This window comes from Bombyx mandarina, chromosome 04 (genome assembly GCF_030267445.1).
Source record: "Bombyx mandarina strain Sakado chromosome 04, ASM3026744v2".
Lineage (NCBI taxonomy): Eukaryota > Metazoa > Arthropoda > Insecta > Lepidoptera > Bombycidae > Bombyx > Bombyx mandarina.
The window spans coordinates 11344351-11371804 of record NC_143211.1 but is presented as its reverse complement, the minus strand read 5'-3'; the positions used below and the strand labels follow the sequence as shown (position 1 = coordinate 11371804).

Sequence of the window (27454 nt, the reverse complement as noted above, 5' to 3'; positions counted from 1 at the left end):
TATTATTATTATGGATGACGATAACCACTCACCATCAGGTAGGCCGATTGCTCATCTGCCTACAAGGTCAATAAAAAAACAACAACAAAAAAATCTGAATCGCACAGCTTAGAACAAATCTTTCAAACCTTTCAAACAACAATATTAGCATCGATAATCTACAGAGAAATATCAAATATCAATCTGTGACAAATCTTCTCCTTAGTGTTCCTTCTAAGCCTGCAACGAAACAATTGCTGTCTTCACACTTCAACTACTAGGGCATCCTCGATGTCAATTAAAGCAGCATCCTGCATTGCAATCTGAGCAGGTCCGCACCCTTACTACTTACATTATAAGAAAAAAAAAAGCTATTACAGACTAGTTCCGGCACTGGCTCAGTATCATCATTATTTCTTTGTTATTTCTTTGACTCAGTATCATTTTTCATAAAAAATAATTAAGCTGTATTGCTTAGGAGGTATAATGCCTTTGCCTTTTCAGTTGGAAAAATAGAATCACTACTACTGTCAGACGTCAGTTGCCATTCGAAAGTGTCAAAACTCTTTGGTGTCAAACAAAGTTTTGATTCTCCTATTGAAGGTTTCTAATTTCCAACTTTTTAGGTTTATTAAAAGAAATATAATTATTTTATAATATACCTCTGAGAAAGTCAAAATGGAGAGTAATATCTCTGTTTCATCAACATCATCTAGACCCACCCGTTTTATGATGGAAGGAGTAGGAGCTCGTGTGATTCGAGGTCCAGATTGGAAGTGGGGAAAACAGGTAAAAAAAACACGAAAACAATAGATATTTGAGTGCTTTGCCTGGAAATTTATAATTTTATATAATTTATATTTTGTGATGAATCAGTTAATTTTTATCCTACTTTATTTTTATGAGCATCCAGGCTCTACTAATGTTGTTTATAATTTTTATAACCATTCTGCTTAGGATGGAGGAGAGGGCCATCTTGGCACTGTAAGGAATTTTGAGTCTCCAGAAGAAGTAGTAGTCGTTTGGGATAATGGAACAGCTGCAAATTATAGATGTTCAGGTGCCTATGATCTACGAATCCTGGATAGTGCCCCTACTGGTGTGAAACATGAAGGAACTATGTGTGATACTTGCAGGCAACAACCCATTTTTGGTATGTTTGGCTTATACAATTTCTTCCTCTTCTATATCATCACACTTGATAGAGTAGTTGTGGTCTTCATGTACTGTTGAAGAGGGCTGACTTAACATGTCTCATTATGTCCCTACAATTAGATAAATGGAATCTTATACCTTTAAACAAGCAATTCTTGTATATATATATATATATATATATATATATAATCTGAATCTCGGAAACGGCTCCAACGATTTTCATAAAATTTAGTATACAGGGGATTTTGGGGGCGATAAATCAATTTAGCATTTTCAGAAAATGTTGTTTTATTCGTGTTTTTAATAATCAACTCTTCCTGACATCTATTGGCGAATAATAATAAAACGAGGGCAACTAATTAAGACGGCTTTATCAAAAAAAAAAAAATTATAATTATAATTAAATATGTAGTTTATATAAATATATTATACAAATATTTATATTAATACAAGGGCAATAAAAAGAAAGAAAGTTACACAAGAGATAGGTGAATTCACAATATTGTTGCCAGTGCTTTTATATAGTTAATGAAAATTTATGTGACTAAACAATAATTAAACAACAAATTCATCAACTTAAATTAATGGGACTAATAGATATTAACAAACTTTTTCAAATTATTCCATACTTAGCTAACGCAATGAAAATGTTTCCAGGTATACGTTGGAAATGTGCTGAATGCAGCAATTATGATCTATGCTCTGTCTGCTATCATGGAGATAAACATAATTTACGTCATAGATTTTATAGAATTAGTGCACCAGGGGCACAAAGATGTTTGGTTGAACCACGAAGAAAAAGTAAAAAACAGGCTGTCAGAGGTATCTTTCCAGGAGCGAGAGTCGTAAGAGGGGTAAGTGATTTTTTAAAATGTTGAAAAAAAATTATAACCAAAAAAAATCCATTTTAAAGAGAAACAAATTCTTTAAATAGAAAGAAGTTTTAGAGTAATATTAAAAATAGATTAGTTAAATCTAATAATTTCAGATTTATTTTAGGCAAATTCAAATTATATTATGATGCAAAGTTTATTTGAGTAAAACATTAAGTGATATTAAATAGAATATTATTTAAGGTGGATTGGCAGTGGGAAGATCAAGATGGTGGAAATTGTAGGCGTGGAAAAGTCAATGAAATCCAAGATTGGTCAGCAGCTAGTCCACGATCTGCTGCATATGTTGTGTGGGATAATGGTGCCAAAAATCTCTACAGGGTAGGCTTTGAGGGAATGGCTGACCTGAAGGTAATTTTTTATTGCTATGTTAGGTGTAGGTATAACAAAAATTATGCATCTTGCTGCATTATCCAGGGCCCCGAAACTGCGACACTTTAAGACAAATATATTTTCTGTATGGAAACTAGCGACATCTTGTAGCGGAGGCCCCTAAACTTATATGTTGTTAAAGTTAAGGCATTTAATTATTGTATAACTAAACAGAAAATAATAAAATAATAAATCATTCATGTCTTTATTTGTTATAGACAAATTGATTAAATTTTATCAATTTGTGGTTTCTGAAAATTTACAAAACCTTCATTATAAATAAAATATAGGATAGGTAATATGTTACTGCCATCTACAGGAGCAATGAGAAACTAATCTAAGCGAAGTAATCTAGTGGCCGACGCCCGTAAACATTTGTGTTGAGTGCTCGAGTTGCTTATGTATAACTAATTTATGTGTATTATCTATGGCATTATCTGTACATCAAATAAAATTAGAAATCATTAAGTATCCCTAATAACAGTAATTTTTCAAATATAGATTAAAACCCCAACTTGATATTATTATTATTTTATGAGAATCTTTTTTTCTGTTGTAATTCCTATAGTTATTAGGCTCATGCTATGAAAGCTGTGATTTGTTAAAACACTGTTTTTCGACAGGCTGTTAATGATGTGAAAGGTCAGAATGTGTACAAGGAACACTTGCCATTGCTAGGCGAACTTGGCCCTGGAAGAACAGGCCCACATGGACTACAAGTTGGTGATCAGGTACGAATGCTATATTATGTTGTTAACAAAATATAAGGGAAAATAGTCTACAGTATCTTAATTAAAAAAAAAAACACTTATTGCAAAGTAATTTCAATTGTGAATTAAGGCTTCCGTAGCCATTATATAGGGTAGTGTTAAATTGAGTAATAATACAAATAATTATAAATAAAAATAAATCTATCTATCGATTTCCCACTAGGATTGTTATTTTTAAACAAATATGTTGTCATTGTGATGCTAACTTCTTCTTCTTGTTTAAATGGGACCATCATAAATGGGACCTCCAACCATAAATTATTCACAGCTGCAATGGAACTAACATTGAAACATAAGAAACTATGAAATATTGAAGCATTTCAGTTAAACAATGTAATGTAATTAATTGCAGGTGAATGTAGACCTTGATCTTGAAATAGTGCAGTCACTACAACATGGTCATGGTGGTTGGACAGATGGTATGTTCGAGTGTCTCGGTATCACCGGTACTGTGGTTGGCATAGATGAGGACCACGACATTGTTGTAACTTATCCAAGTGGAAATAGGTGGACATTTAACCCTGCTGTTTTAACTAAGGTAAGAAATCTAAATGTTCTATTTATAATTAATTATAATATTTTTTTTGTTTTTATGCTTAGATAGGTGGACGACCTCACAGCCCACCTGGTGTTAAGTGTTTACTGGAGCCCATGGACATCTACAACGTAAATGCGCCACCCACCTTGAGATATAAGTTCTAAGGTCTCGAGTATAGTTACAACGGCTGCTCCACCCTTCAAACCGAAACGCATTACTGCTTCACGACAAAAATAGGCAGGGTGGCGGTACCCACCCGCGCGGACTCACAAGAGGTCCTACCACCAGTAGTTACGCAAATTATAATTTTGCGAATGTAATGTGTTTACGCTTCCACGTTCAGATATTCAGCGGCGCGTACACGACGACGAGCCCGACGGGCGGCGCGGGGGCGGCGGGCGCGGGCGGAGGGTTCGCGGTGGGAGACCTCGTGCAGGTCTGCGCCGACCAGGAGCGGGTCAAGGCGCTGCAGCGAGGACACGGGGAGTGGGCCGAGGCCATGGCACCTGTTAGTCTAAACTGTAACCTATGACTATGCGTGTTTTTTTTTCTGAAGGCAGGTTTCTAACCCTAGCTCTTATCGAACTCGACATCGAACTGTTGTACTCAACGAGTTAATTCCATTTGTGCCGGTGGATATCATACAACACAAGACGTTTGACGGATGCCATCTCGTTTACGAAATTTACAAGATAAGCTTGCATATATACAAGTTCCGAATAACAACATTCGGACCGTCAGTCACCCGAGTAATATTACTCGGTAGAAGATCTTCCCTTCGCCATTAACCTCCACATACTCTAGCATAATCACCGCATGTGGACGCATTCATACGAAGTAACACGATTTCGGTCTAAAAATTTGATTTTAAATTATCTTATGGTAAATAGTATGTATGTAATTTATTTAAATGCAGCAACATTCCGTCTTTCATAGTTTACCTAACTATATACGGCATGTTCTTTTTGTTAGTTGATTTATTGTAGATAACGGCGCATTGCGAAACCGCACACGTCAGCACTGCAATATTACTGCGAAGCAGTAATGCTTTTGAATTTCAAGAATGGGGCCCTGGCTATATAAAGTGACGTTTCGACCTCACGTCTTAAGATAGGAGGTGGCATTCATGTTGTGACGTCAATCGCTGTACCGGACGCCTATTTGACGTTGAAGTCACGGTTATGGCCACCTTGGATTTGGGAAATCTGGATAACAATTAGTGGGAGGATGACAATAGATGCGAATAAAAGCGTTTGTATAATGATATCGTTCAACCAACCAATTTTTGAAACAATGTAAAATTTATTAATAGTCGGTATATAATATTTATTTAAGGATATAAAATCATGATAATAGATCCAGAGGGTCGGATACCGATGATCACAATTTTGCTAATTAAACATTTCAAAATGCAGTTATAATGAACTACCTTTTTACCACTATTCGAATAATATCTATTTAAATTATAATCTAAAGTTCATTACCCTAAGAAAAAGATAAAGAAAATTACGTAAAACTTTGTATAAAAACAGTTTTTGCGACAAGTGACCTCCTTTCCACTCATGTTTATAATAAAATTTCAGAACCACACAATTTTATTTCATTAATTGAATTAACGCGTTACACATGGTTATATCTAGAGTGAAAGAGAAACATTTGCCTTAATATGTTTTAGACTCTTGGCAAGATAGGACGAGTGCAGCAGATTTATCACGATAACGATCTAAAGGTGGAAGTGTGTAATACGTCATGGACGTACAATCCGAACGCGGTGACAAAAGTTGCGTCGTCCGATGGCAGCATTCCGGGAAACTCTTCAGGTAAGAAAAGTTTCTTCTTCTTTTTCTCCACCCTATCCCACCATATTGGGTCAGAACAGCTAATTTTTCTCTTCCATTCTCTTCTATCAGCCGTCATCTCAACACTCACTCCTGTCTCTCTCTCAAATCGTCATTCACTCACTGCGTCCATGTCTTCTTCGGTCGACCTCTTCCCCTCTACCTTGCACTACCATTTCCATACATCTCCTAGTCACATGCATCTTCTCTCTACGCCTCACATGTCCATACTACACTCAAAGTCCGCTCTTTAATTTGTTATTTATCGGGACTACTTTTACCCTTCCCATAAGGTAAGAAAAGTTTATTATAATAGAACAACAAAAAAAGTAATGCTGCTAGATTCTGCTACCAATATTATCAGTGACTCGTTGCCCCCTGAGGCGGGTTTTCGGCTTCCCCCATCCACCTCTCACCGTCTATACTGGGTACTGTAATCTAAGCCTCTATGGAAGACGTCAGTGACATAACCTTGGATGATTGTAATATGTAAAAGTTTACAAAACGCAATATCACTAAGGATATTTTGTAAATCAGTATTTTAGTCTTCGCTTTCGAATCCTACATGGTTTTTCTTGTGAATATTTACTCCTTTCTAGAAGTTCGTAGTGTCCATCGCACGTAATTGTGTGACCTTAAAAGACCATATTCTGTTTGTGTAACTGAGAAAAATTTCAATAACATATTTTAAAAGATTTCTGACGCCGTGCGCTTATATTCGATAAAATTTAAATGTATATATGTATATATGACCGATATTTCATATAACGCCTCGAAGGTCCTCGGCGACCGGAGAATATAGAAAGGAATCCTTATTTAGGCCCGTGTTTTTGACTAATTTTTTGTCGATTTGTTTGTTTACAATTAGAATAGCTATACTATTTGTATCACTACAACTATAAGATTGATTGTCATGATCAATAAAAGAAAAAGATCGGATCTACGTAAAAAATCCGTAAATTTGTACGTCTTAGTGTGTATTTGTATCTTTTTTTTCTTTTTTTTTGAGTACAAGAGAATACAACCTATTATTAAAAAAATGAATTAATGGATATCTTACATCATGTTTGATATCGTGATTTGCACTATAAGTATGTTTTGTCGTGCAGGTGAACGGCTATCGGCGCTTTTAAAAAAGTTATTTGAATCCCACGTGACCGGAGATGCAAACGAGGAGCTGGTGAAGGCGGCCGCCAACGGCGACGCGACGCGCTGCGCCGAGATACTGGCGCGCACCGACGGCGCACAGGCCGACGTCAACGGCTTCTACGGCGGACACACCGCGCTGCAGGTACCTACTCGTAGCGCTCACACGAGACTTACATCTCGAGATTCAAGTAGAATTTAGTCTTTCACAGTGTGATGTCTATGGGTTCGGGATATCACAGAAAATCAGAGGGCGGTGAAACAAAAAAAAATTGAGTAACGTAGAACTTTCACGTGAACGTCCAATGCGTCAGTCTCATACAAAACTAAAAATATTGAGAGGTTGTGAATTTTGAATGATTAATATTTTTATGTTAAAATCCATCGAATTGTTTTCCATCCAGCAAAAGCAAAACATTTAGGTTACAATGGCTTCAAGGTTTCCATCCTATACGACCCACATTCAGAGGCAGTAACAATATTTGGATTGTATGTAGATTATAACTGCGCTCACTGGACTCTGTTGCGACCGCCCTGAGAGAAGCCGACAACCGAAGGAAATGGACGCTGATGGTACAAAGAGCCACGAAGGGCTTTCGGGGACACGACCTTCAGCAATGAAGTATGCGACTAAGAAGAAGAATAAGAGATGTAGATTAGAGATAAGAGATGTAGTGTGGTGTTGTGTGCAGGCGGCCGCGCAGAACGGCCACGTGGAGGTGATCCGCGCGCTGGTGGAGGCGGGCGCGGAGGTGGACGCGGAGGACCGCGACGGGGACCGCGCCGCGCACCACGCCGCCTTCGGGGACGAGCCGGCCGCCCTGCGCGCGCTGGGCGCCGCCGCCGCCGACCTCAACGCACGCAACCGCCGCCGCCAGACGCCGCTGCACATCGCCGTCAACAAGGGACACCTCGGCGTCGTGCGCACGCTGCTGCAGCTCGCCGTGCACCCCGCCCTGCAGGTCATGTCCGACAACTACTTCTTACCTTACTTTACTACTCTAACTTTTTTACTGGTGGTAGGACCTCTTGTGAGTCCGCACGGGCAGGTACCATTACCCCGCCTATTTCTGCCGTGAAGCAGTAATGCGTTTCGGTTTGAAGGGTGAAGCAGCCGTTGTAACTATACTGAGATCCTACAACTTATATCTCAAAGTGGGTGGCGCATTTACGTTGTAGATGTAAATGGGCTCCAGTAACCACTTAACACCAGATGGGCTGTGAGCTCGTCCACCCATCTAAGCAATAAATAAATAAACTATTGCATTGGATTCCATACGAACGCTTCATACTCGATCATGAGTGGTCACTGTCGCTCAATGATATCAGGGGTTCAACGGAGACAGATAAGACACTCCATACCGCAGCAGTACCTACCGAGCAGAGAGGGGATGAGTGCTCGATCCATTTGACTACGATACGTAGTCATGCAGGAACCTATAGACATCACAGCTGCCGCACCGCCCTATCTCGGGAAGATAACTATAATACATATCTATTGTATTAGAATCCACTGTGTATGAATTCAATAGGTAAGTAAATGTAAAAATCAGTGCAACGGTAAAAAATAAGTAACAGAATCATCTCCGCATAGTTGACAACACATGCATAACCAATCATAACCCGCTTCTTTTTATGGCCTAAATAACATGTAGCTAGTATTTACGAGTCGTAAACCAGCTCGCGCAGTATCTCCAGTCGAAATAATTCGACCATTCGTTTCTATGAATCATACATCGCGGTGTGCCCAAATATGAATTTCGCGAATTCGCAATCGCCATGTTGACCAATACCTACTCAAGATGAGAAGGATGTAAAGGGGAGATCATTAGGAAAAGTGCATATTGAAATATTTGTAGTTAAGAATCTTGAGTAAATAATAAAAATATTGATTTCACTTAATCAAAAAGAAATTTCAATTAATGTTGCAAGTATAAAGGCAATAAGAACGATATCAGCCACAATACTACCCAACGCTCTTAAGAATATTAAAATTCTTGATGTAATTACCTTGGACGAGTGTTAGATATACAAAGTCAATGAAGAGTGGAAGTGTCGTGATAAGTTTGTTTACTTCGACGAAACCTTTGCTTATCTAATTCAACGTTATTTTCTAAAGAGCTTTTGTTATCTCCGACTTTTAATCTAGACGAGTCGAGTTTCAGTCGGTAATGAGTGTAGCTTCGCTCTCAGACATGCGGTCGCCATAATTGCCAAACTTTGTTCAGGCTTTAGCCTCTATTCCTCACCACTTGTCGCCAGCCTTTGTTCTCAGTCTACAGAATGTGTGCCTACAAAGACATTAAATATATATCAAACACCCTTACTTAATTACTTGTGTTTGAAACAAAAAAATCTATCGTTACGATGGACGCAATACAATTAGTATTGAATTCGGAATACGAAATCAGATTGCTGGATAATTTCGAAATAGGAAATGCTTGGCGCATTCCGAATCGTGTCCTTAAATATTAACTTGTGATTTATTAATTAAGTGGAAATCGAATTAGCAAACTTCCTGAAATTGTTTTGTGAGAAGTTATCTCCGAGATCTTTGTTTAATTATATTACTATCCCCGGGGAGTTGAGGCCATATTGAAGCGCAATTGGGCGTAAAGCTATTTAAATCTGAATGGAGCATTGTGTAAGCGCGTCACCTTAATTCAACGACGGAGCCCTGTCCTTAATAAAGTTAGAGTGTCGTCGGACGCGGACGCCCTCTCAGTCCGACACCCACCACGGCCTCGAGCGATTAACTGCCTCTTCCAAACACTATCTTGAAGCTTGTACATTTGTTCTCACAATGAAAAAAAAATCGTTTTTTAAATATGGCAATACGCAAACATACGTCATTTTTTTTAAAAATAAAAAACTAAAAAATGAGAAAAATCAAACGAATTTAGTTCTTCAGGTGGGAGTCATTATGGTCGAATTATTGGGTGAACACTAGTATTCATACGATGCTTTTTTAGTACTGTAGGCTTAGTGCGAGTTTCAAAAATCGAATCGAATGACTCGCATCGAGTGTACGCTCTTCACGGTGAAACGTGCGGAGCTCTGAGTGCGAGTTACTTGATTTGCAGGACGTTTATTCATCTTGAGAAGCGATAATTTTTTCTTTTATATTGGTAGCACGCAAGGGTTTTTTAAGGCGTTTAATTGAAATGCCAAGCTTTCTAACGATATTTATAATTATTCGGGTAATGGGTAATGTACCTGTGCTTAGTGCGAGTTTTTTTAATTACTCAGTCGATGTTAATGATATGTTTAATTTGTGTGAGGTTGTATCAGTGCCACCTAGTGGTAAGCTTATGAATCTCATTTTGTGGGAGAGAGAAGGTTTGTTAATGTTGCTGTCTCATGTATCGAATAGCTTTACCGAAGTGAGCCTCTCGATTATTGTATGTGCGAGTGCGAGTTGCAAATTAATGGATTTTGAGAGTATTTCTTCACTTTCAAGGAAGTTAAGTAGTCACTAAAAATTTTGCCGTGAAACCAATACAATATCAAGATTTTTTCTTTCGTTTTTAATAATAATGTTGTTTTTGAAGGTTTTATCTATTCTAATGGTTTATACACATATCTTTTTTCGGTTAGAAAATTTTATAGACGTCTAGCTAGTTGTAAATATGTACATATTAATTCTTTGCTTTTTCATTTAATTCTTATTAAATCATTGCTTTTTTTTAAAGAGTTGTTTGATGAGAGAGAGAGTGTGAGATAGAGTTGTTTTTTTTTTATTGCTTAGATGGATGGACGAGCTCACAGCCCACCTGATGTTAAGTGGTTACTGGAGCCCATAGACATCTACAACGTAAATGCGCCACCCACCTCGAGATATAAGTTCTAAGGTCTCAGTATAGTTACAACGGCTACCCCACCCTTCGAACCGAAACGCATTACTGCTTCACGGCAGAAATAGGCGGGGTGGTGGTACCTACCCGTGTGGACTCCCAAGAGGTCCTACCACCAGTGAAAGAGTAGGTATTCTTTATTGTACACAAAATGAATAAATATTGTGAAACATTCTTTCTTGGTCTTATCGCTAAGAGTGATCTCTTCCAGACAACCATTAGATGGGCAAGAATAATTTCGAAATGAATTGCACACTGTGTACCTATCTATTATAGAAATATATAAACACACGCACATACACACGCGCACACACACACACACACGCGCGCAATATACATATTTACAGGTACATACGTACAGATTTATATTTATAAATTATATAGAAATTTGAACAATGTAATAATAATTTTGCTTCTTTACACATTTATAAATAAGGATGGATGCTCGTAATAATTTTAGTATATTTGGGCCACCTAATGAAGATCATCAACACTATTACCGTAAATACAATCATTTTATAAACGTTCAACGGGTAAATGATTAAACCTATGTAAAACATAATTTCTTAATTAAAAAAAGCTGAAATAATTACCTATTCCAAGATTAATTATGTTAAGGTTGTCTAAATATGTAATTACAATTAAATAAATTCTATAATAAACTTCTAATTCTAATACTTCTATTAAAGTTACTAAAAAAATATGTTTATGCTGGGCAGTTTTCGTGTATTTTAAAGGTTACGCCATTACGGCAAAGTTTGTTTACGAAATTGCACCCTTAGAATGGAAGTGGTATAACTAAAAAATTTAAGATTAGTTTTATATTTCAAAACACTTATGTATTATTATTAAGAACCTACATTTTAAGTAGGTAATACGTGAAGCAAAAATGTTGGACTCCTTTTTACGAAAATTGCGCGGACGGAGAAGTATGAAATTTCCCACACTTATAGAAAATATAGAGAAGTAGTGCAGATTGCTAATATATTTTTTTTAATTGTGCATAAACAATAAAGAAATAAACTAAATGAATAAAAAAACCTTACACACATTACCATGTACTTGACACACACACACACACACATGCATTTATACTTTTTTTGTTTATTGATTTATCAATCTGTGGTCAAATTAGCCTTGGCGACATAGAGCAATGATTATTATAGAAATGATGATAATAGAAAGGTGACAATAGAACTATAATAATGTTCAAACTTAAAATTTAAATAAATTATGGTCAAATTTCGACCACTGGACTACCATTAGTAGATAATAATAAAATCATTTATTGCCTTTCACACAGATTTAGATTATTACAGGCAGCCTACAAGGAAACAACAAAAAAACAAAACACTATTATATCATTTCTAGCAAGCAGCTCAACATTTGCACTTGTATATTATTAATAGGAATTTTATTAAGAATATTGACAATTTATGAGGAATTTGACAAGTACGGATTAGTTATAGATATATGTAGTTACATATTGTAAATTAAATTAGTTTTATAAGTGCAATAAAAAATAATTTAAATGATAAAATGATAAAGCCATACTTTTTTCCAATGTGACGATTAGAGGGTATCCTATTATTCTTTTCTATATTATTCTATCAGCTTATAAAATTAAACAGTCTCTTTTAGTCTAGAAAAGGACAAAGTACTCTTTCTGTCTTTTTTCAAATAAAATGGCATGCCTTAAAGTGTTTAAACCGAAAAACTAAAAAAATACAATTATTGTATTACAATATTGAAGTTTACCAGAAACTAAGAATTTTGGGTTGAGCCACTTTAATTCTAAAGGTACAAAATAGTTTTGAACACGTGACATTACCCGAATAATTTTGAAAGTGGTTGGTTCCCATTAAAATGCTGTTAAAATGCGTTGTATTTCATTTAGACGGTCTAATGCCAAAACATCACGTGCTACCAATATACGAGAAATAACATTATTGCTGCTCTCGGTGAATAAACGCCCTGCGAAGCGAGTAGCATATCTCAACTCACACTCACAATTCTTCATTTTTCACCGTATAGAACGTAAACTCGATTTGATTTTGATTTATTCATTTACAATTGAACAACTAGGAAAAAAAGATGAAAAGACATTTTGGAGGGACCGCGAGGAGCTAAATTGTGTGAATTGTTTTATTTTGTCTATTTAATGTTTCTTAGTTTATGCGTATTTAATATTTCTTCGTGTATAAGTGTAATTTTGAGACCGTCCTGGCCTAAAGGTTAAGGCGTCCGGTGTATTCGTATCTTGCAATGCACCGGTGTTCTAATCCCGCCGGCGGGTATCAATTTTTCTAATGAAATACGTACTTATCAAATGTTTACGATTGACTTTCACTGTAAAGGAATAGCATCATGTAATAAAAATCAAACCCGCAAAATTAATTTGCGTAATTACTGGTGGTAGGACGTCTTGTGAGTCCGCACGGGTAGGTATCACCACCCTGCCTATTTTTGCCGTGAAGCAGTAATGCGTTTCGGTTTGAAGGGTGGGACAACCGTTGTAACTATACTGAGACCTTAGAACTAATATCTCAAGGTGGGAGTCGGCATTTGCGTTGTAGATGTCTATGGGCTCCGGTAACCACTTAAGATTAGGTGGGCCGGGAGCTCGTCCACCCATCTATGCAATAACAAAGTAACGTGGGTTTATTAACTGTATAGTATCTGTGAAAGTGCAAAAATTTAAAAAAAAATAACAAAACCGCTGGACGTAGCTTCTCGAAGTCTTCGAAAAGGTCCACTGAAAAAAATCTCAGTATATAATCAGCATTTTGCAGAGATTATATTTTATCCCATATTATCTGATCTCATTTCATTTCATTCCATGCCAATTGATTAATGCTTCAAATTAATCAAATCCATTTCACTCCATATTATCATTTTTCATAAAAAAAGATTAGGCTCTATGGCATGATACTTTTGCCTCTCTAGTTGGAAAAATAGAACTACTAAAGAAATACTCGATCGAAACGTTAAAACCCACTAATTTGTAACACGCACTCGCACAAATGTCATTCGTGGTACTCATTTCGATAAAATTACTCGGTTACGAGATCACAACGTTAATATGAACTCGCACTCACAAAATAACACCGGGTACGTTTGCCGCTAGGGGCGCTGTTCCAATTGCATACAAATTTGAGCAAACTGGCTCGCTATCGAGAGCGTTACAAAACTCGCACTAAGCACACTGTAGTAAATTTGCGTATGAGCTCGTGGTTCTACTCGTCTCTACTCTACGGGCTCACAGACATGGCACATCCACAAATCTACATCTACACGTCTTATCAAAAGCCAAAAGTAAAGTGATTGGTACCATAATATGATGTCTAAAGTCCCATAATTAACATGGCTGGACTGTGAATCGTCGATGTTAAATAGGAATTATACAACTGGTACGTAGACATTATTATAATTCTCGATTTCATTAATAATATCCTAAATACCGTTTTGATGTAGCATATAAAACGCGGTGTCAAAAGTCGACTGAGTCGTCTGTTACGTAAATATCGGCTAGGCGTGTAGCGAATAGGACAGAATACAAGATGAGGGGTGGAGTGTCCCATTTATACTGTATAAGTAAATGTATTCAGCAACGAGTTGAAATAAGTTTACATTTACTTCAATACGTAATAAAAAACTTAATATATATGTATAGGTACATAAAAAAGACTACTATACTCTAAACTTCAATGTTCTAATTGGTAAAGGTATTAAAGTAGTGAGAGAGGAAAAACTGAACTCGTTATATATCTCATAGTGCCGGGGAAGACTGCGGGAGTACATCTCGACTCGGTCAATATTGCTCGAGTTCCCATTAAAATCTAATTTGCGTTAAACTTGAAACGAGATTTCAAAGCTTTCCTTTCCGACTCGTACCGCTTCCCAGAGCGTCTGTGCCTAGTTTTATCGTTTGAATTTTTTTTTTTTGTAAGACATTAAAGAGGTTGAAGTGAAAAACGGTCGAGTAGATATAATTTATCACGGTAAAATCTAAGTAGAAATGTGAACGTTTAATATCTTTAAATGGCGATAGTTGGGCACGAGTGTTCACCACGAAACGGAAATTCACAGCCTTCCCATTTCTGGTTATGCGTCGATTTATATTCTGGGCCCACTCGCCGTCTGAGAAATCTCATGTTGGAGGTGCTCTTTCAATTTGAATCGGAAAACTCGGATCGGGGAATAATGTATTTCGGTATCGACCCTCTGCCCGGAACGGATCCTCCTGTTTATCGCCGCTCTCATTTACCCGGGCGTCGTCGCGCCTTTATTTTTTCAACGCAAACTCGATGTTATGTTGTTTATCTGTCGCACGATACTATTAACAAGGCCTTTGTTCAGGAAGGAAACCAGATTGGGTAGCATAACTACTAAAGGACAATTGAATTGCCACACTGGGATTTAATTTATAACTAAACATAGTAGCTTTATTTATCCTGTATATTTATTTATGACATTCTTAGTTTTACTTAATACCAGTATAAGAAATAGGGTTTACCAAATGGAACCTAAACAACTCGCACGCACGTACAAGCTTCGAAAACTGTAGCTCAATATTTATTGGAATGTCCATCCTCAAACATATTGTAATAAATTTAGTGATGTTGTAAAAACTTTGATACCCAAAGGGGGCAGTTTGGTATTTGCCTCATCTAGCATTCGGTACGCGACGCGGATATCCTGCGGGCCCTTAACCCGCGCCCTATTTCTCCTTCTGCGGGGCCTATTTACGTCGTTTTGTTTGATAATCTGCTATTGTTTCGTTGGGCCGTGCGGCGTCTCTGTGAGAATTATGCTAGCTATCTATACAGTACGTGAACGGTGTGCGAATATGTACTGAATAAATTATGTAAACTCGTTCGAGATGAAAATGATACATGGCGTGTTACACGCGACTAGTAAACTCGAAGCTGTATAATTTTAAACTCAGTCGTTTTAGCGTGTAAAATTTGTATCTTACTGTTGTTTAAACTAATCTCCGGTCGTGATAAACTGTCGCACGATGTGCCTCGTCAGTACGATTCATGGAGCTATACCATTTCGCTTATATCCCGATTTGTATTCTATGTTGCTCGTGGCAAGAAAAATCTTTATATAGATGTTCTTTCAATTTGAATCGGAACGGTCGAATGGAGGGAAAATTTTGTTTATAAGGAACTCTCGTATCTAGAGCATGACTCGCCATATTTAACGTTCTTTATTAATTTTATTTCTTTATAGAAATTTGCTCCTTAACTATTTTATATACGTACCTGTATGTATTAGATATTGTTGAGAATTTGTTTTCTCAGGAGCAGAATAACATACCCGTACCTTCTGTTTAATATCCGCACATAATCATTAAGAGCATCTGACTTTTAACTCAGGCTCTGAAAAGCTTTTTAATAATACTTAGATAGATATGTGGGAAGATCGGTATTTTTAATTCGTTTTATAACTGGCACATTAGAATTATTTTTAAATAAGAAAAAAGGTAAATGACAGTCATCGATTGACATGATAATGTTACGAGTGGTTTTTTTTTTGGAAATAAAAGATTTTGGTATTAAACTAAATAATCCACTAGATCGCCTTACCATTTCACAGATATGTTTGGATAAATTAAATTAGCATGCGACAATCTTGCAGGCGTCGATGAATAGAAATCAATTTGTTTCATTGCAAACATATCTTATCGTACAAAGGCAGTCTTAGAAATAGCTGACGTTGCAAACAGGGAGCCTGTCCGTCCGTGCATTACCCAGCTTCGCCCTAGGTCTGTCCCTAGTCGCATAGCAAGCGTCTTATTGAAATCTAATTTTCGTTAATCCTCGGAACGGGTGCAGCGGGCGATGTGAACTCGTTAATACCAATAATATTATCGTTGTTGTTGCTCTAAGGAATTCATTTCATTCCTTTCAGTACATTTAATGTGAATGGTAAATGTTTTGAAACAATTTATGAAATACTGAATAGTTTCGTTCTTTCGTTCCACGCGATACGTTTATTGCTTTGTTTTATACGTATTATTTCGAGATGAGATTTGATGTTCGTGAATTTTGAGAAAATAAGAAATTCTACTTTTGGCTTTCCGTCAAATAACAAGATCTGATATGTGGATCCTGGTTAGGCAACTTAATGAGGAGGTTCTCAATTCGAACGTTTTTTTTTTATTTTTCGATTTCTCTAGTTGATTCTTAGTTTGATGGCACAGGTTCCATTCTAAACTTTTTTTACCCACCGACCTGGTGTAAAGTAGTTACCGGAGCCCATAGACATCTACAACGTAAATTCCACCACCCACTTTGAGACATAAGTCCTAAGGTCAAAGTGCAACGTGCAAAAATTATTAATTTAAACCTACTTTTAACAGATTGTCGGTTCCCAAAATTACCACTGCGTTGGTAGTGGTGTATCGATAATGCGGCTGCATATTTTGATTCATAAAAAAAATATGTATTTATTAAAAAAAATACTTTAACTTCCTGTACACTAATGGGCAACTTCATAGGTACATAATAACTCAACCTACATATTATTTTTGTACATTAAAAAGTAATTTACACTATAATTGCTTAACGAGTAAAGTATTTTACAAGTCGTTACTTATTTTATGTGCCTAATCTCTATTTTGTTTTTATCTCGGCGATTAATTACATCAGACGAGAGTATAGAATTATTATATTTTTATGAATCTTTGATATATGTGCAGTTTTCAAATCTATCAGACGTCTTGAAGTTAACGAAAATAACGTTGAAAGATTATTTCACATAGATAGATAGATATGGATCGAACTAATGAAAACATGTTAAAACTTTGAGTTAACGTCCTTCTGAAGAAAATTTAGAATTGAAATGTCTTTATCAAAAATCCGTTTAACTCGCGGAAGAGTACCTCTCACACTCACAAAAAACATCTCCCTGAATGTTTCACAACTTTCATTGGTTTTGAAGCTTAACAAAATCAATCTGAATACAATTTTTTTGTATCCGAGGTAACAATTTTTTAGTACTTACAAAATATACATTCGGACAAGTAACATCGACCGGAATTAGAAATATACTTCGAGAATACAAGGGTCACTGCGGGCAACTTCGTAACCAAATATCTTGCTGGAATTTTAATTGGACTCGAATGAATCAGTGAAACTTTTCCGATTAACATAATTCAAGATGGCCTTTGAAGAGTGTGACTGATAAATGGTAATTTTCGAGTTAAGAACTTTTAGTCTCAATTTATATTAGTTTTTTCAAAACGACAGTGTTTTTTATAAAGCTACTAGCTTTTGCCTGCGACTCCGTCCGCGTGGAATAGTTACTTTGGCATAACGCTAAATTTAACCCCCCACTTCATTTACGTAGAAAGTGAAAATATTTTTGAATTATAGAATGTTAAGGAACTACTTAAACCCCTATTTTGAAATATTTTTTATTGCTGCTACTTGTATTGGTCTTACCGTGATGTTATATAGCCTATAGCCTTCCTCGATAAATGGGCTATCTAACACTGAAAGAATTTTTCAAATCATACCAGTAGTTCCTGAGATTAGCGCATTCAAACAAACGAACTCTTCAGCTTTATAATATTAGTATAGATTGATTAAAATCACAATCTAATCGCTTAAATAATTGCTGAAAAACGTAAAGAAATTTAAACGGTAAGTTATTTAACTAGATTATAATAGGCTAGCACGTAATGGATTCTATGTCTGGAATCATTACTTTCCGTACGGATAAAGCCTTCCTCGATAAATGGGCTTTCTAACTCTGAAAGAATTTTTCAAATCGTACCAGTAGTTCCTGAGATTAGCGCGTTCAAACAAACGAACTCTTCAGCTTTATAATATTAGTATAGATTGATTAAAATCACAATCAAGTCGCTTAAATAATTGCTGAAAAACTTAAAGAAATTTAAACTGTAAGTTGTCTAACTAGATTATAATTGGCTAGCACGTAATGGATTCTGTGTCTGGAATCATTACTTTCCGTACGGATAAGGCCTTCCTCGATAAATGGGCTTTCTAACTCTGAAAGAATTTTTCAAATCGTACCAGTAGTTCCTGAGATTAGCGCGTTCAAACAAACGAACTCTTCAGCTTTATAATATTAGTATAGATTGATTAAAATCACAATCAAGTCGCTTAAATAATTGCTGAAAAACGTAAAGAAATTTAAACTGTAAATTTTCTAACTAGATTATAATTAGCTAGCACGTAATGGGTTCTGTGTCTGGAATCATTACTTTCCGTACGGATAAGAGATCGACTTAGTTGTATAACGTCGTGCGGCTTCGTCTGCAGGAGAACGTATGATGGGAGCTTAATTTACCTGCGGCTCGGCTGCGTGCCGCTTCGAGCGTTCTTGCGGCACGAGGAGCTACACAGTCTGATTTATGTTATTTGCACGTAAAGCGGAATTAATGGCTTTATTACAGTTCTCTGTTTGTTGATCTCTCACGCTTAGCTCCCAGCTCCGTCCGCAAATTCGTTTGAACAGCGGAAATGCGTTTCTCAATGAGCCGGATAAACAAACAAGAGAATTTTACTCGGAATTGTAATCTGTGTGGTCAGTGGGGTAACGTTTTTTGTTAATCTTTCAAGTGTCCCTATTGTAAAATCTTCATTGGTGCTATAATGATTTTTGTCAGCGGCAGTAAAAATATTTTATAAAAATAAAGAAGGCATCATAGGAAGCTTCTAATTTAGTTGAAGCTGCCGTGAAGCAGTAATGCGTTTCGGTTTGAAGTGTGGGGCAGCCGTTGTAATTATACTTGAGACCTTAGAACTTATATCTTAAGGTGGGTGGCGCATTTACGTTGTAGATGTCTATGGGCTCCAGTAACCAGTAACTTAACACCAGGTGGGCTGTGAGCTCGTCCACCCATCTAAGCAATAAAAAAAAAGTTTACTCTCATTATAGAGCGTCATAGGTCATGTGTGATTAATATCGTGTGGAACATACATTCTCTAGTGGGGTATGGGAGCGTGGAAGCGATCCCCAGGTGAAAAATTTGAGCGAGGCCTCGTTGTACCGCGAACTTAGTGTTTTATCTCGGCTTAACGTTACGAGGATTTGTGACTCGCTAAGTAAGGTTTTATGTTCCTGGGACGGCTGCAAGTTAGTTTCCCTGATAAAAATCTATTTTGCGTTCAACTTGACGGCTTATATTAAAATTAGAAATGTATGTGAGCTTTTTATTAAAACTGTTTTTCGCGAATACAAAAATAAACTAAAAAAAAAAAAAATTAAGAAAGGATAAAACGAGGTATTTTGGAATCAAATAGAGATTTTTGTTTTTATTACTAAGATGGGTGGATGAGCTTACGGCCTTACCAGGTTTCACCGAATGTCAGTGATCATCGGGGCCAATAGACATCAACCATAAAAATGCCTTTACCCTCTTCAAGAGATAAGTTCTAAGGCTCAGCTTTAATGTTACAACGGCTGCCCCACACTTCAAACCGTAACGCTTCATAGCTGAAATTGGCAGGGTGGTGGTATTTACCCGTGCGAGCTCACAAGATGCCCTACCACCCATGATATGTACAAATATACAAATTAGAACTATTTTCACGGTTTAATATCGTTTTGTTTTTTAATGTAACTATATGATTTCCGTTGATTAGAATATTTTACAGATGTCGGGTTCAGTCTACTTTTTTGAGCTTAGAGCCCTTTTACTGTCATGTGGGTCGCCGGTGCCCTACGTGGCGCACTGAAGTAGTTTTGTCGATTTCTATTGCTAAGGCGCCGGAATATCTAGTAGACTCTGGGAAAAACGAATCCGATGATACTTAGAATGAATCTATTTATAAGAGTCCTAAAATACTAAAACATACATTAAAAACAAAAGAAGGTAAAGTTAGGCAATCCAGGCCATACTATAATATAAATTATGTCTAGAACTACTATAGGTAAAGATACTGTTTGTTAAAATCATACGCATCTCTTTTTAATTATAATAACCATGTAAACATCGTTTGTTATTTGATGATAACTTCGAATACGACTCGTAGAAGTTTGCGTTATAAACAACGTCCTGCACAATGTCTCCTTTCTTCCGTTTTACAAAGCCAACCGTACGAAAAGTCATCTGTGATAATATATCATCCAACTTTTTGTTTCCTGTGAATGTTGGTTTTCTCGTATCATCACGATGTTCTGTCGTACTATGTTTTTGAAACTCATCGTCCTTATTACGTTTAGTTGAATATTTATTCGTCGTTTTCGACAATACGTAGTAGATGAATGTTTTTTTTTGCGTGTCAGCAAGTGGAATGTTACTTCGTATTACTTAGTTCAATTTACAGATATACCTATATTATGTATAGTATAATAATATTATAATGTGAAATAGCAGATCGAGACATTTATCTTTGTAATTAAAGGTCCCTTTTATTTGGTATTAGTATCAACAATTTGATGTTTTTAATTGAACTTCAATTACGTTTAGTCAATTCAAACAGCTGAAAAATATTTTCTGTTATGGATTTTTTTCTCCAGTTTTTAATTTTCAATTTTTAACTTTAAATGACTCTCCTGTAAAGTTGTAAAAATGTCGCTTAAACCAAATAGCCTTTTACCCCTCCATATTTATCTTTTACAACTTTGTAATATAACACACATAATAAAACATAAAACATAAAATATCTTTATGCTTTCTTTAAAATCACGGGTTCTTGTTGTTTAAGTTGTTCATTTTGTATCCCTTCGGTAGCTATTTTCTTTGTACGAAAATCGACTACGTCTGTCGCTTGTTTACTTCGTTAGTCGATTGTATATCTTCGCCCGCACATACGATGCTCCAATGGACTTCGAAAGCGTTTCATGAAGATAAACAATAGACATTTTTGTAGAGTTAGAGTTTAGAACAAAAAGTGTTCATCAAAACAGATTAGATCTTTCAGAATTGTAATTCTGTTCACTAATCTTGGCCTGCTATTCATATTAAATGAAAATTTAATTAATGTTTGCCTGTTTGTCGTCTATAAATTTGTAAATCATACATCCGAATTTCATGAAACTTAGTACAGTCATTGTTGAAACTCCAAGTTAGGTTTCTGTCATAGTATTGTCAAGGTACAATAGGCGACGCTCAAGCAATTTCAGGAATTCATTGTTTTCCGTAAAACGATAGTCACAGCGGAGCGTAACCGGGTTACACTAGTAACAATTAAAATAACTTAATGAACACTGAATTTTGCTAAAATCACATAACAACGAATTGTCGTGCAAACCATGTAGCCGCAAATACGCTATGCATATAAAAAAGATGTGTGGTGTCGTGGGACACTGGATAAGAACGAAGTTCCTTATTATAAAAATATTAATTTTAAGTTCTATTCGAGGTATAAAGAAAATAATTATTCGGGTATACATTTTTTATTATAATTTTTTTAGGATAAAAATAAATAAATAAACTACAAAGTTATCAACTTTATTTTATTCACAATGATTTATAAAAAATATATAATAGTAATATACAAAGAAACAGCTATTTATATGAATAATAATAATTAAGCCTAATTATGTTCTATCATAGAAAACCGTCATCACGTAGACCATACATTAGACACTATATAGCCATCATACTAAGACATTAATAATAAAAATATTACGTTACGGACGTTTTTTCCCGGTTAGGGTACCCCTCCGCATCGTCCCATAAGGAACTTCGTTCCAAAAAATATGTTTGTACCACAAGATCAATTAATATTAACATAACATTGTGTAGTTGAATGATCGACCTTCCTCGGCAGGACCGTGCACGGCGACACCTGTGTTCTGCACAATGTAAATTTATGAATGCTTTTAGGCCTTTCAACATGTGCCGCCTGACCGGGTTAGGGACATATTACCGAACAAATAGCATCTATTCCTTATTTGTTCAGTTCGTTCGTAATTTTTTTCTATTTTTTATTAACGTTCTATGAATGTTACTCTAAAAGTAAGTATCGTTTATACTTACGTCTACAAAATGTATTGGTAATGAATTCAATTGAATATCGAGTTTTGCTAATTAGTAATATTAACAACAATAAAAAAACTTTCATTCTTTGCCTTAATTATCTTTAGTGATAAATAGATTTAAATTACTAAAGGAACTATTTTTGTGTTTCAATATACTGGTGTGCTTCTAAGATATTGAATGAAATTTGAAATTTCTGAACTCGAAGCTAATATTCCGACCGGAATTCTTCTTAAAGGTTGCTTTTAATTGCAATGGAATCCTCGCTTTCTGCCGACCCAGTCTTTATGGAAAAACTTTTTTAATAACGAAAGTCACAGGCTGTCCCTTCGATCGGAAACACCTATCCGAAACAGTGGAAACAAAAAGCTTTTTATATGAAAGAAATGCAATCACAATTCTGTTCGGAACCGGCTGCGGATGAAATTTATAGCAAAATGTAACGCCGTCTTGGGGGACACTCTTCCGCTGAGGCTCCCTCACGATACTATATCGCTGCTACCAGTCGTTTCTGTGAAATAACCAGATGAATAACAATATAATTGTTGTTGTTGTTCCTTAAGAATGATAAAATCCTAAAACCCGCAATTATAATTTGCGTAATTACTGGTGGTAGGACCTCTTGTGAGTCCGCACGGGTAGGTACCACCACCCCGCCTATTTCTGCCGTGAAGCAGTGATGCGTTTCGGTTTGAAAGTGGGGCAACTGTTGTAACTATACTGAGACCTTAGAACTTATATCTCAAGGTGTGTGGCGCAATTACGCTGTAGATGTCTATGGGCTCCAGTAACCACTTAACGCCAGGTGGGCTGTGAGCTCGTCCACACATCTAAGCAACAAGAACTATAATATTTCTAAACGTCTGAAAAAAAAATGTTTGAAAAAGCCTTTGATTAAATTATACTCTTAGTTACGAAAAAACATCACGCGGTCCAAATTAATAAAGCACTTTTGATGTCGGTTAAATAACATTTCTTCAATAAAGTCTACAACACCGAATACTTGACCTGAGAATTGATTAGGTCGTTTAGTCTTCTTGGAAATTGTCACACTTTTAAAATATAGTACAATAGAATTCAAGTATCAAAATAATTTAAATTAGACTACAGCCATTGCGTGGCCAATTTTATTTATTATACCTACCTGACTCCATTTTTTTTACTGTTTGGTGTAAATTGCAAATTTCAATCGGAAAAAAGAGCTACTATATCGGTATTTATTTACACACAATAGCTAAATATTTTACAAATATTGAGCAAATTCATAAAGCACACAATAACATTAATTCCTATGCTGCGAAAGTGCGGTTCGTAAAGTAAGAGTTGTACTGTAGGATAACGATTTTAGAGGTGTTCCGCGCTGAGCTAGATTTAGTTTACAGAGATACGCTCTCTACTTTAATGGCCAACCTTTTGGTGCGGGCGCGCGGTACGTTTTCGTGATAGCTCTCTAAGTACAACGTTGCCGGCGTTCGCTTGCAAGTTTATGTTGCTTTTTGTTTTTGTTACAGTTAGTAGGTAGGTTAGTAGCACCTGCTTTGCACAGGTGTAAGACTAGCGTGTGTAACGTTGTTGTATTTACTTAAGTAACGACTACTACACTACACGAACTGCGACTGTTTTAACTGTCTTTGAGGTCAATCATATAGACAAACTAGCTGTACCCGTCCGCTTCGCTGGGCATTTAAAATTAACATTATTATTTCTCACCCCCGACAAAGATTCTCATCATTAACGCCCCCGCAACTGGTGTAGGGAGTAAAACACTCATATAAATATTAGCCTATCCATTAAGTACATGTATTTTCTACATGGATACCAAGTTTCAAGTCAATCGGATGCATGGTTCAGTAGTTATAACGGAACATCCGTAAAAACCACTGTAGATTTATATATTAGTATAGATTAATCATTCAACTACCGCATCAAAGTTGTCGTGGATAGGAAATATATAATACATCTGAACTTTGTCTCCATTAAATGTTTCTCACAATGCTAATTAAAATGGCTGCGTATAGATTACAGACAGCTTCTGTCTGCGGCACTTAATGCGCTAGCTTTACGACTTTACGCTTTATGTTCTCTCATTAGCGCCATCTCCTGTTTTATGGATATACCATTACGTTCGTCTTATTCATTTTTTCTTTCGATTAAATTTGTGATTTTTTTTTCGCAGAAAAATACGAACATTTTATGAATCGTTTTACACAAATCGCCTATAAATGTAAATGTTAAAAACTTATAATACGCAAACTTTTCCCTCTGCGACATATAAACTCTCGTTAAAAGTCAATGCCAATTTTATCGGGGTTTTTATAGCGCTGATAAACAATGGCGTTACATAAAGCGTATAAATTATTTTCCAATAATAATAAAACGTAATTGGCGGATTGTGACAATGTTGAATAACAATGAAATAATATAATTTCAAATAATAGACGTCTGATAATGGGGCCGGGCTCGTTAGGCGCATAGGATTACCTATTGTTAATGTTTAATTTGCTTCCGCCAGTTTATGTTTTTCATATCCCCTTATCCTTTGTTGTGCCTCATTGAACAAGTTAAGTAAAATTTAAATATAAGTTATAGAACAAAAGCTTACATAAAAAAAACATAAAATCAAAATGCAATGAATTAGCAGTGGAGAGATGTTGTAAGTTTTTTTTTACGAAATATTTAAAAAAAAATCGGTGGGAATAGAAATAGTCACCAGAATAATATAAAGTAACAAAAAAATCAAGCTTCCCTGAAGACTTTTAAATTTATCAGCATTGATTCGACATGACCCCATCTCTATATATGTTTGTAAGAGTTATCTTGTATGTGTAACTTTGTTTTTCTGCTTTACTGCTTTATGGCAGAAATAGGCAGGGTGATGAACCTGTGCGGACTCATAAGACACCCTACGACCAGTGATGACGAAAATTATATGTTTTTCGGGGTTGATTTTTATTACGAGATGTTATTCCTTCAACGTGGAAGTCAATCCTGAAATTTTGTTAAGTACGTATTTCTTTACATAAATTGGTGCCTGCCTAATTCTAACGCCCGCACAGTTGCATCCCTTGATACGAATGCAACGGGCGTCTTATCGTTATGGCCACTACGATTTCAACTTTTACTATTCTAAACTTCATTCGTGCCGATCTTTCAAAGTTTTCTTTAAATCTTATTATTCATTTTATTCTAACGTGATTTCTTTTAACGAAAATAATACGAATGACTACTTTAAATAATACAATGAGTAATTAGGATTTAGTGATAATTGTGTTTATAAATTAATACAATAAAATAAAAACATTAATTTATGTAAATTATAAGCTACTATAATACTATAAGTTAGTAATCATATAAATATGTGCATAGAAGAAACTCAATGGTAATTAATATTATTATGAGAATGGCAGGCTCCAAATTCAAATGTATTTTTTTAACATTAGACTGTGTACACATAATTCTGTTCTAGAATAAAACGTATTAAGTATATATTATGTCGCGTAGAGTAAAAGTAGGTGTGTTCGCGACACTTTTATAGTGTCGAACCAGGCCGTGCAAGTGAACGTTTTGTCACCTCTTCGAGAGGCTCGCACCGTAGCGTCGGGCATTTTTCATGACTTTTCCACGCGAATGCATTTCACCGCTTTGACTCAATGGATTGCGAGGTACCTAACCCTTGCGGTTGAGTTATACTAAAGTGCTTTCATTCAAAAGAAAAGCTAGCGTTTCTTGTACTAAATGTACAAGTGGATGTTTGAAAACCGTTTTATGCTGATTTTTTTGAATAACTGATGTGATTTCTCAACCGTTTGACGTAATTACTTTTCAAGAAAGAGTATTACGCCTTAATACAAGCAATTAGAAACTTATTTGACGCTGCCGGTGCGGCTACTATGCCTCGGGCGTTAGACTCGTGAGCGAGATGAGCCATTACGCGTTTTCCTGCTTAACTTTTCTTTTTAAAAGTCTCCTTTTTACTCTTTTAAAACTTGTTAAATTGGATAATTTTTGCATAAAAAAAAATGAATGTGATAACCATAACTTCTGTCGTTGGAAGTAGAAGAGATTTTGAGGTTTAAATATGATATTATGCAAGAGAAATAATTAAAGGTGCTTCTTGCTTATTTTAAGTTCATCTTCTAAGCAATAAAATTCGTATTTTTTATGTTTGAGAGATTACTGGTAGCCCGGAGGCCTTTCCAGTTTTACCAGGGCAAGTGGGCGAGCAAGGGCTCAGCCAGGACTTCGTATTCTACACAGTACACTGAAACATGTAAACTCTTGGAAATCATCTAAATTGTTTGCCGGGTGCTTATAGGTACCAACAGCATATGTTGGTACATATGTATACTACGAATATATTTACATTTTTTTAAATGGAAGAAGAATAAAGGAATTCAAGAATTAGAAAGATCATTTCCAGTACTTTTTTCTTACTCTATTCGAATATCTTGGCTTTGAATCTTAATGTCATCAACAAATAATATATTTACGGCAATATTTCAGATACGCCGGTCGTCTTTCAAGTGTTCTCTGGAATTCAGATTACGATACGGTACAAGTTCGTTTATTGTGAACGACTACAAATCTCGGAAAGTTTTGTGCTCATGAAGGCCATATGACAAGACAAATGAACGCCGACCACAGATAACAGTCGTACGGAAAGTTTTATGTGTAACTTAAAGATACAATAATTCTGAAATCAAAGATATTGTCTGTTTCTTCATATTTTTTTTATTTATTTAATAATAAACTTGGTAAATATTTCACTTTGGTTCCTTAGAACTTTAGCCTTATAACATTAGGTAGTAAACAACGTACTGCTTACTACGAATAGGTTATGGAGATATTGTAGACGTAAGTTGATGTTAGGGCTACTTATGTGGTGTAATTTCTTACTTTCGAATAATGACTAAAACTAGAGGTCCCGCAGTAGTCGAAATTCGA

At 35.9% G+C, this 27454-nt stretch overlaps 1 protein-coding gene and 1 long non-coding RNA gene across 2 annotated transcripts in view; both read left to right on the top strand.

Annotated features, from left to right (window-relative positions):
* The first annotated feature begins 552 nt into the window (after positions 1-552).
* mib1 (E3 ubiquitin-protein ligase mind bomb 1) overlaps positions 553-27454 on the top strand; it is a 150525-nt gene continuing 123623 nt past the window's right edge. The window contains exons 1-10 of the mRNA XM_028181590.2: positions 553-768; positions 937-1132; positions 1792-1988; positions 2211-2378; positions 3023-3130; positions 3522-3707; positions 4051-4215; positions 5383-5527; positions 6655-6836; positions 7384-7653. Of these exons, the coding sequence (XP_028037391.2) occupies positions 658-768; positions 937-1132; positions 1792-1988; positions 2211-2378; positions 3023-3130; positions 3522-3707; positions 4051-4215; positions 5383-5527; positions 6655-6836; positions 7384-7653 (1728 nt within the window). The 5' untranslated portion in view covers positions 553-657. The remainder of the gene's footprint in view (positions 769-936; positions 1133-1791; positions 1989-2210; positions 2379-3022; positions 3131-3521; positions 3708-4050; positions 4216-5382; positions 5528-6654; positions 6837-7383; positions 7654-27454) is intronic.
* Positions 18105-27233, top strand: LOC149503142 (uncharacterized). Its single transcript, XR_016325798.1, has 2 exons — positions 18105-26815; positions 27014-27233. It is a non-coding gene; the product is annotated as an uncharacterized LOC149503142 (long non-coding RNA).